Below are 10,500 nucleotides of genomic sequence, written 5' to 3'. Positions count from 1 at the left end.
CCCCCCGCCGCCGGCCCGGAGCGGGAGCGGTGATGTCAGGGCTTGGAGAGGCTGCAGGAAAATCTGCTCCAATCCCCCAGCACCCGAAAAAGCTGGATCGGTTCCGTCCCGGCATCAAATGCTCTTTGTCACCTCAGGAGGCAGCGGGGTTTTTTAACCCTTCAGCTAAAAGCATTCCATGACTCCGGGGTTTTCCTCCTGGTAGGGCAGGACTTCATTAAAATATTAAATTTGATCCAAATAAAGACCAAATAAATCCCTGCAGATTATTGTTATTTCTCTTGTCCTCAGGTCTCATTAAGCAACATTCCTCGAATTTATTGTATTAATGACTCATTTTAAAATAAATTAATGGGTAGAATAGACTAAGGATATCTTTTTAAATAAGTTAATAAGCTTAAACTTACAGTAAACCGAGTCATTTTTAAAATAAGTTAATAAACTTAAAATAAACTTACAATGAACTTAAAATAAACCATGAACACATTTAGAAAGAAGTTAATAAACATAATAGACTGAGAGCACATTTTAAGATCAGTTAATAGACAAATTCAGACCAAGTTAAGAGACAAAATAGACCAAGAGCCTACACAGCCAAGCTGTGGTTAATTCATCCGAAGCTGGGCAGCGCTGGAGCCACGGGAGGAGAACCGTGAATCACCGCAGGCAATGCCCAGAGCAGGATCAGGTGTAGTTAGGAAGCAGTGACAAGTGGAGCAGTTAAGGATCTGAGCCACCCTTTCAACACCCTACGTTTGTGGTCAAAGAATTTGGAAAGTCTGGTTCTAAACCTGTTCAAGTTCTGGTTTAGCTCAGGACTAACAATCCACATTTTTACTCTTTGCTGCTTTTCTCCTGTCCTTTATCCCCGAGGGCACAAAGTACCACAGGACCCCCAAACATTTGGAAGCTTTGCCTTCCAAGGATTTGAGGATTTCTCCCGGCACCTTCTTTTCCAGCAACGCCAGGATTATTTAGGGATGCCCGCTAGGAAAGGATGGGGAATGCTGAGAGATACAAACCATGGGCAGCAGTTTTGTGGACTTGCCGAGAGCTTGCCAAGAACTTCTGGGATTTCTAGGGGAGAGACACAGAGAGGGAATTTGTCGCTGGAGCTGCTGGAAAGTTTCTCGGAGCAGTTTTCCTGGTTGTGCCTCTCACTGTGAGGCACTCACAGATCAAACGAGCGTGTAAAAGTAACGACTTAAAGGAGGGGAAAAAATATTTTCCAGAGCTGAGTCCAGCAGGGATGCCAAGAACATCCAGGGAAATAAAGCCACACAGTGGAAGGGGCAGCAGAGCCTTTGCAGCCCTGCCACGAGATCCTGCAGCGAGCGGGACCAGCTCGGAGTGGGCACGAGGAGCAAACCCCAGGGAGCACATCCCAGCAACAACAACAACCCCGCATGGCACGGTCCAGAGGATGTTGGGGACACGTGAAAGGAGCAGGATGGCACGAAAAGGTCAGCAGCTGAATCAAGTGACTGTGAAAACCATTGGAGTTTGTTAATTTTGGGGCAGGTTCCCGTTTAATGCCACGCTCGGCTGGACCAGCGGAGGAACTGCCCGGAAAGCGACATTTCCTCCTTAAAGTGCGAAAGGCAAGCTCAGGGATGGGGAGGGATTGCGTGGAAGAGTTTTACCTGGAAGGTGGAGTAGACCATGCTGGTGGCTGCTTTTCCCAGTGCCTTTCCCGGCTCGGTGTGCTCGGCGCGAGGGATGGCAGAGGTGTGTGGCTGAAGGTGCTCGTGGCAGGGTTTATATCTGCGTCCAAAAGGCAATTTGCTTTCTGTTTTTGTGCAACTGAATTTCCAGGGGGATGACATCAGCCCCTGGGGAGCCAGAGGGTGGGGGGAATCGTGAGGAGGGGTGGTTTGTCCCTGCTGGGCAGAAGGGAAACCCCCCCCACCCGCTTTCAGGAAATAAAAATGGATTTCGGACAATCACTGACAAGGTTCAAGGAAACTCCTGTCTCCAAAATGCCGCAGGTGCCAATGGGTGAAGCAACCGGCACCAGGCTCCTCCTCCCGAGGAGGACTATAAAAGTGGGATTTACCAGGAAATGAGAGGGACAAGAGCATCCTTCCATTGAGCCGAAGTGTCACCAAAGCAGGTAAATCCCAGCTGCAGAGGCAGAAGTGAGGCAGTGGTGGTTTTGTTGGATGCTTTTCTTGAATACCTTCAGTGTTTGGGTGTTTGGCTGAGTCTTTTCCAGCTCTCCTTCTTCTCCATCTCCAGCGCTGCCGGGTCACTGAACTGGGAGTGCACCCTGGAGCTGCCAGGGAACACCGGGAGCCTTCGTTCCCAAAGCAATGTTTGGATTCTGGGGGAATGCCACGGCTCTTTGCTTTGTCCAGCCTGGGGATATTTATTATTTTGGGCAGAATAACAGCCTGGTGGGCCACAGTTTCATTTAAAATTGGGGGTTTTAATAACCCCCATGCAGAACTTTGTCATAGCAATGTATCCCTGGCAATTCCATGCTGGTTTGCACCAGAGGAGAGGCAGCGTCGTGATGTGAAATCCAGCTGTGTGCTGTGGCTGTGCACTGCTCCCCTTGCTGTGTGCTTATCCAAAACGAGTTTTGTTCTCTTTCCGTGTTTATCTGCGGAGAGGCAGCGTTTCCTCAGAGCTCTGTAAACGTTTGCTGTCACTAACAAGGTGGGATGGAAAACTAATGGCAAAATGCCACTGGAGATGAGTGAAAATGGAAGGGGTTGGGGTTCGTAGATGTGTCCCTTGCTCCAGCCTCCTGGGGAGGGAATGTCCGTGCCCTGGAATATCCCGTTAATATCGCTCCCGGGGGCGCAGCACTGTCGCATGGACAGAGTGATTCCTGCAAAGCCTACGAGCCCCGTGGCAATGGGATGCAGATGGGAATGACCTCTCCTGGAAGGGGGTGAAGGGAAGTCGCTGTGAGGACAGCAGGGAGTGAAGGAAGTGGTGCCCAGAGCCTGTCCCGTGGGGCTCAGAGGTCACCGGGGGACAAGAGCCAGGACGGAGGGAGGACCTCACACAGCGTTCCTGCAACCCCCAGCGTGAGGAATGTCGGGGGCAAGCAGGGAAAGGAGAGAAGGTGGAGGGGCAGGATGAGGGAGGGTGTGGCTTTGACTTCGCCCTCGCTGCGCGGGGGATTTGAGCAAGGGAAGGATCATCCCGGGCTGCCCCATCCCTCCGGAAGATGCAGCTCTGGCAGCACCGCCGGTGTCCAGGTGCCTCCTCAGCACGGGCACATCTCCACCCCGTGTTTTCCTGTGCCCTGGGTGGCTGTGCTGCTGGTGCCCTGGGTGTGCAGAGAGCTGCTAATCCCACCTGGGACAGAGGGATTTTCCATCCGCTCCCTGCCTCCTGCACAATCCCACGTTATCCTGTGGCGCCAGCAGCGTTCTGTGGTGCGTGGGGAGCAACGGGTCCGTACCGTGACAGCACCCATGGGTGGGGTTATCCCGGGGCCAAACCAGGGCAGGTTTGAGCAGAAAACCCCCCTGGGGGTTCCCCTGCCCAGCCTCGTTTTTCGAGGCTCCGTGCAGTCCTCGGCGTTCCAGTGCTGCTCCTCCCCAGCCAGCACCACCAGGGTTTCCAACAGCACCAGGAGGGTTTCCATGGTTTGATGGCTCCTCAGACAGCACCAGGAGGGTTTCCATGGGTTGATGGCTCCTCAGACAGCACCAGGAGGGTTTCCATGGTTTGATGGTTCCTCAGACAGCACCAGGAGGGTTTCCATGGTTTGATGGTTCCTCAGACAGCACCAGGAGGGTTTCCATGGTTTGATGGATCCTGAGACAGCACCAGGAGGGTTTCCATGGTCTGATGTGTCCTGACCTTGCAGCAAACAGAGGCAGGGACAATGCCCAGCTGTGAACCGGTCCCAGGGCAGGGACCACGAGTCTGGGTTGGTGTGTGTGGGGTGGGTGTGAGCAGTGGGTGCTACTGCAGCTGGTTCCGACCCCAAACCCTTGTCCTCCTCCTCCTTTTCCATATCTTGGGCTGAATCCTCTCACATCCTTCCCCTTTACACCTCCTTAGCCTGACACAGCGTGTCCTGGTGTTTCTCTTCCTCCCAAATCCCATGTCTGTCCTGGCAGAAGAGGAAAACATCCCCGTGAGTTGTGTCTCTCCATCCCTCCCTAGTCCCAGCTCTGTTGTGCAGAAAACACCAACAAAACGAGCTCTGGCAAATTAAAAACCACTGCCGGGAGCCAAGGAGCCGCCTGGCCAGCCCCTCTCCCTCCCAAATCCCAGCTCACCCTCTTCCAGGGAGCCACTCCAAGCAGGGGCTCTGAGTGTGCCTTTGAGCCACTGCCTGGGCTCTTTCAGGGCAAAACATCTGCAGGAACTTAATTTTGTGGCTCATTTCCAAGTACAACCATTGAAAGCAAACTGCTTCTTTATATAGAAGTGTCGCTTAAAAGAACAGAGAAGGCAAACCCATGGAACCCACAGGCTCAGCTCTGCCTAAAGGCACAGCGTTCCGTGGGGCCTCCTTCAAGGCAGAGCCTTGATGGGAAAAGGGAGTATTCCTCCCCCGGAACTGGGATTTGGTGCATCTCCCTCTCCGATACCCAAAATTCCAGCCTTTAGCACAACCAAATAACTGAGGAATTCATTGCTCCCCGAGCTTTGCCTGGAAGTTTTTGCCCTTTCCTCATTTGATGAGAGTTGATGTTGCCGAACCAGTCTGGAGCTGTCAGGAGTCGATTTATCCTTCATCCTTCCTCCTTTGGGGAAGTGACATCCTTCAGAGTAAGTGGAGAGAGGAAAACACGGGGGGTTTTAGCAGAAGAAGAGAGTCCAGAGGGTTTTCTGATGCTCGCAAAATGTAAATTTGTGCTGAGGATCTGTGGGATCCTGGGAGTTAGGTTCATTATTATTCCCATATTATTTTTCTTTGGGTGGTACTCCTTCCCTCCTCCTCACTCCCCCTAACAATAGCAGAGCTTTCCTCCCTTTCCAAAGGGTTCTTTGGAATGGCTGAGAACAGAATACATCACCTTCTCCCTTTCCAGCTTTTTTAGCTCACCAAATATTCTAAAAATACCCAAATAACAAGAACATTGCTGTTTTATTTTCATCTTTGTTTCCCAACAAAACCCTCCAGAGAGAAAATTTCAGCTCCTGGTACCCAGGAGTGCCGAGGAGTGGAAATGTGGGGGCTGCCTGCAAACAGACGAGTTCATGGGAGAAATATGAAGGGTTTGAAAATAGCCTATTTAGTCACTGGGGTTTCAAGAAAGGGATGGAGCTGGAAAATTCCATCTGGAAGGGAGACTGTGTGTGTGTGCACCGTGCCTGCCCTGTTTGTCTGCAACAGTGGATAAGAAACGTCCTGGAACGGCTCAAAAATACCTTGTGGGTTTCGTCTGGATGTTTGTTGGTTTGTGTCGGGCTATTCATGCCTCTCCATCTCCAGCAGCCTGGAGAAGAGGGGACAGCAACCATCACCACCACCTGCAGCACTTTGGGGCACCTCAACATGTTTTTGCCAGGAGTCCTGGTCGCCTAAATAGGTTGTGTGTGTTTTTTCTGGATAGGGCTGCGGAAAGCAGGCACCTCAAGCGGTGCTTTGAATGGAGCCTTTGTCCGCAGCAGGAGCGGGGAGGAGCGTGGAAACACCTGAGCCTGGCAGCAGTTTGTCCCTGCTCGGGGCAGGGGCACGGCTCTGAAGGTTGGCGGGGTGCCCGAGCCCGCTGCAGACGCCGCTGCCGGGGAGGCTGTGGGGGCGAGGGCCGACTCTGCTGTTTTGTCTGGAAGGGCCATGGCGAGCGCCGAGGGTTTCGCCGCCGTCTTCTACAGCGAACCAGGGGTGCTGGGGCTGCTCGGCAACGTGGTCAGCGCCTTCCTGCTGTGCCTGCAGAACCTCGCCGTGGCCACCACGGGCCTCGGGCCTCAGGCAGCGGAGCAGGTCCTGGCAGGTGGGTGCTGCTGCTCAGGGTGGGGCGAGTGGGGCTGAAGGTGCCCTGAACTCTTGGAGGGTCATCCCCATGGGCCGATGGGCACTCCTGGTGGGATGGTGGGCAAGTGTGGGCTGTGTCCATTTTGCAGGTCTGGAGATGGCTGCTCCTCCTCCCCCGGCCACTGGGACAAGTATTCCATGTGCCATTCCCTGCTAGATCCACACCGTCCCTGGGCCTGCTCACCACACTGAGCCCAGGGGCCCAGGGGCCACCCACAGCCCATGGAGGTGGGAAGAGGGGCAGGCAGAGGCCGTGGGACCTGCCATGGGGTGTGCCCCAGAGCTTCCTGCAGCTCCAGCCTTTTTGTGCTTGGCTTCACACCTGACCCCTTCCTGCCTCCCTCAGGTGTCCACCTCATCCTGATTGGAGGCTTTGTCCAGCTTCTGGCCGGATTTCTCGCCTTCCGCAAGTATGACCACCTTGGAGGCGCAGCCTTCCTCACCTTCTCTGCTCTGTGGAGCAGCTACGGGGCCACGCGCATCCTGTCCGCCGCATATCCCTCCCTGGAGAACACAACGCTTCCCTCTGGGAACGCCAGCCAGCTCCCGGCCCCCGGCACGGCCCTGCTCTCGGCCAGCCAGAGCGCCGTGGCCGGGCTGGTGGCCTACATTGCCATCTCCTTCATCCTGTCCTTCTGCTCGGCCACCATCAGTTACATCATGCCCTTCATCTTCGGGGCCATCGCGCTGGCCCTGGGCTTCGAGGCGGCCGCACTCTTCGGGGACTGGGCCCGGGTGGTGTCCGGAGTCCTGGAGCTGGGCATTGTCCTGTGCGGGCTGTACGGGGCTGTGGCTCTGCTCCTCAAGGGCATCACGCAGAGGTACGTCCTGCCCGGCTTTGGGCACCCCCTCTTCAATGTCCTGCTGCTGGGCTCGGCACAGAAAAGCTCCTCCAAAGCCCTCGGGGAAGAAAAGAAGAAGAACACAAAGTACGCGGAGCCGATGGCCCTGGGGAACATCTGCGACACCGTGGCACCTTTTATCTTTGCCTTTTACTTCTTTGGGTACATGAAGACCTTCTGTGTGGGGGCAGCGTGGATATCCATCATCTCCAGCTGCCAGCTGCTCTCCAGCTTCTACAGCTACCTCAGAGGGGACAGCTACCACACCACCAAGTTTGGCGTCCACAGCCTCCTCTGGCTGGTGATGTCCTGGGAGGAGTTGGTGCTCACGGCCTTCCTGGGGCTGCCCGCGGCTCAGGAAAGCAGGCTGGGAATGTTCGGAGCGTGGTTCTTCCTGGCCACTGCCTGCCTGCTCTTTCTGATGTCCACCCACAAAGACACCCTGGAGATGCTGCAGAACGCCTCCTTCATCCTCCTCACCTCCGCCTTCATCCACCAGATCCCGCTGCCCGGCGCCCGGCCCTTCCTGGGGGCCGCCTGCAGCCTCTGCACCGCCCTGTCCCTGTACGCCGCCTTCGCCAGCCTCATCAACTCCATCGGGGAGAAGGTTCTGATTCCCGTGGGCGCCCAGGCCATGTCCAGCTCAGCTCTCCAAGCCGTGCTGGGGGCTGTCCACACCTGGCTCTTGAGGTCCAAGGACATCCCCAGTGGCACTGGTGCTGCCGTGCCGGACGCTCTGTTCTACATCTGCAACGGCCTGGCTGCGGCCGCTGCCGTCCAGGGCGGCGTGGGCGACACTGGGACACAGCAGCTCTCCATCCCCTCCGTGCTCATCCCGGGAGCCCTGGGGCAGCTGTTCGTGTGCCGGATCCAGGTGCAGGGCGGGAGGAGGTTCGGATCCGTGCTCCCGTTCTGCTACGCTGCCTTCTGGGGAGCCTGGGCCTGGCTGCGCCTGGCAGGTAAAGCACGGCGTGGGTCCCGGTTTAAGGGGTGTTCCCAGGGGATTTCAGATTGCTTTCCTCAGTGGAATTCCTTCTTTTGGGAGAGCCAATGACATCAAGGCTGTTGGTATTCCTCCTTGGAAAAAGATAATTCACAAATCACCCCAGTTCGCACCGGGTTGCCATTGCTGCAGGCACTTGGTGCTCTCAGTCCAAATAAAAGTCAGTCTTCAATAAAAGCCAAGATTTCCCTGCAAAAACATTGTGAGACTCTGGGCTGTTATCTCAGAATAACAACTCAGGAGATGCTTTTAGGCAGTGGGAGACTCCAGGTTCTGTTTTTCTCCTTCGGGAGCCTGGAGGAGTCTATCCCAGCTGGTCACAGCCATGAAAGAAGCTGTCAGAAGCTGAGCCTGGCTTTCAAAAGCTGCATTTTGCTCCAGGTGGGCAGAGTGTTCACACAGCCTCCGTGCCAGGCACTCTTAAAATGAGCACCTGTGGGGAAAGTTAAAGCTGTGGCTTCAGAGCTGTGGCAGGAGCTGCTGAAGTGTCCAGCCAGGCCCTGAGTATTCCAAGCTGGAGGTAAAATCCAGAGGTTTTTTTTGGATAGCCATCACCAGTCCCACAGTTAATGCCTCAGATACTTTGTGTGGCAGAAGCAGTGGGTGTCGATGAGGGAGGGTTTTTGGGAGGCCACCATCCATCAGCTGGAGTTGTGGTAATCCCGGCTGAGGCTCTGCCACTCTCCTGCCGCTCTCCTGTCACGCTGCTCCTCGTGGTTTGCTCATTACCAGATGTGCTGCTCCTGTTTCAGGCCACTTGCTGGACATCGGGGCGGGGAACACCGAGGGATTCACAGCTGGCTCCGTTGCCTTTTTGGTGCTCAATGCTTTTTTAATCATTTTGGGTAAGTCTCCGAACCACGTGGGATGTTTATTGAGGGGCATTTGGGGTCACATCATGAATCCTCCTGTGGTTGCTCCGTGGTGGAGATGCACCAGGGAGGGAGGCTCAGCCCTTGCTGTTGCTCTGATTAAGCAAGAACAGAGATGTTTTGCCCACAGCCAGTAACAGAAGCTGAGCTGGGCTTAGGAGAAGCAGCCCCAAGGGAATGCAGGAACATTTCAAAGAAAATAAAAGGATCAAATCGGGTGAAAGTGTCCAACGCACTGGCACCAATCCCCAGCCACACTGCAGCCCAGCTGGTGTAAATCAGAACCTGCCTGGCTGCCGGAGAAGTGTTTTCCATGTGAGCACAGTGTCCTGGCAGATCAAGGGTTTGGCAGCGTGTCCGTGGAACCTGAGGGCTGAACAGACCCTGGCTGTGCCTCTTTGTTCCTCCGTGGGCAGGGAAATCAGAGCTGGGGCTGCTGGGTTTAATCAAACAAGCCTCAGTTGATTTAGGAACTCTTCTGCTGGTTCATGGACATTTTATGGGCTGTGCTTGATGTGGGTCCCTCTTGTTTGCGTTTCTTTCCACAGCTTCCTCTTTTAACGTGGTGCTGCTCTGTCTGACCCTGGCCATGGAGCTGCTGACCATTTGTTTTCTGCTCTTTACACTGCAGAACCTCCCTTTGCCATTTGAAAGTGAGTTTTAGGGGAACTTGGACATTAAACCTTCACCCACAGAGTGCAGGGAGCGGGTCCTGGGTTGGGGAGCAGCGTGGAAAGCTCAGTGTGGGAAAATCAAGCAGAGTGTTCCTGTTTCTCTGGAAGTCTGGGGTGTGTGCAAGCATAACTGGAGAAGGAAATCTTTCCTCCTATCATCCCCAGGGCCTTGAGCTTCCAAATAAACCTGATACTGCTGGATCAGGGCACCTCCAGAGGTTCTGTCCAGCTCTACTTCCCAGTGGATGTTCCCTGAGGTGTGGGATGAGCTGAATGTGTCACCACTGCCAGTGGCTGTAGTTCTGCCGAAGCTTTGGCTTAGCTGCAAGTGACAATTTAAGTTTTAATTCCATGGAGTGCTTCAGCAAGGGGATTAGCGGGAGCTCTTCCACCAGGACTTTGTCACCACAGAATAGAATCACAGCACCATGAAATCCTTTAGGTTGGAAAAGCCCTTCAAGCCTGAGTCCGACCGTTCCCCCAGCACTGCCAAACCCTGTCCCCAAGTGCCACATCCACACTGTAGGTCCCTCCAGGGATGGGGATTCAACCACCCTTCCTGCCTCTGACTCCGGGATTTTTTCCAGCTGTGGTGCTGAGCATCCTCAGCGTCATCTGTTTCTACGGAGCCACAGCCTCGCTCGCCAACTGCGTGTTCGGGAGGGACCTCCTGGTGATGGGACCTCCTCTGCTCACAGTAAGAGATGCTTGGCTTCGTGGTGCGGCTTCCTTGCTCAGAGGGGATGCTCTGGGGCCTTCAGTGCAGATTCCCATGGAACTTCCCTTCCGCTGGATCCTTTAGTGCTGTTTGAAGTTCCCGGTCACAGCACTTTTGTAGGGAGCTCTGAGCTGGAAATGAGCTCCCTTCCACCAGGAACAGCACTGGAGAAAGGGCAGGGATGTTCACAAGACTCCTATCCTGCTCCAAAATGCCCATCTCTGTGGCCCTCTGGAATCAGCCATCTCCAATCTAAGAATTCCTGGTAGATGGAAGTTTTAAAGCCATAACCTTGGGAGCAGGGAGTTAAAAGCTTCCCAGACTGGATAGCAAGAATTCCCCATCTCTTCTGAGCTTCAAACTCCTTCTGCCATCTGGTGTGTCTGACCGGGGCAATTCCCCCTGTCCAGGGTGATGGATCTGACAGCTCCAATTCCT

General features: G+C 54.6%; 1 protein-coding gene across 2 annotated transcripts in view; it reads left to right on the top strand.

Moving 5' to 3' along the window:
- Positions 1-5,069: 5,069 nt before the first annotated feature.
- LOC108448476 overlaps positions 5,070-10,500 on the top strand; it is a 10,051-nt gene continuing 4,620 nt past the window's right edge. For both annotated transcript variants that reach the window (XM_017741567.1, XM_017741558.1), the window contains exons 1-5: positions 5,070-5,912; positions 6,300-7,754; positions 8,551-8,643; positions 9,219-9,323; positions 9,932-10,041. In XM_017741567.1, coding sequence (XP_017597056.1) covers positions 5,756-5,912; positions 6,300-7,754; positions 8,551-8,643; positions 9,219-9,323; positions 9,932-10,041 — 1,920 coding nt within the window. In that variant the 5' untranslated portion in view covers positions 5,070-5,755. The remainder of the gene's footprint in view (positions 5,913-6,299; positions 7,755-8,550; positions 8,644-9,218; positions 9,324-9,931; positions 10,042-10,500) is intronic.

This window comes from Corvus brachyrhynchos, unplaced genomic scaffold (genome assembly GCF_000691975.1).
Source record: "Corvus brachyrhynchos isolate BGI_N302 unplaced genomic scaffold, ASM69197v1 scaffold351, whole genome shotgun sequence".
Taxonomy (NCBI): domain Eukaryota; kingdom Metazoa; phylum Chordata; class Aves; order Passeriformes; family Corvidae; genus Corvus; species Corvus brachyrhynchos.
This window is presented reverse-complemented; position numbering and strand designations above follow the sequence as displayed.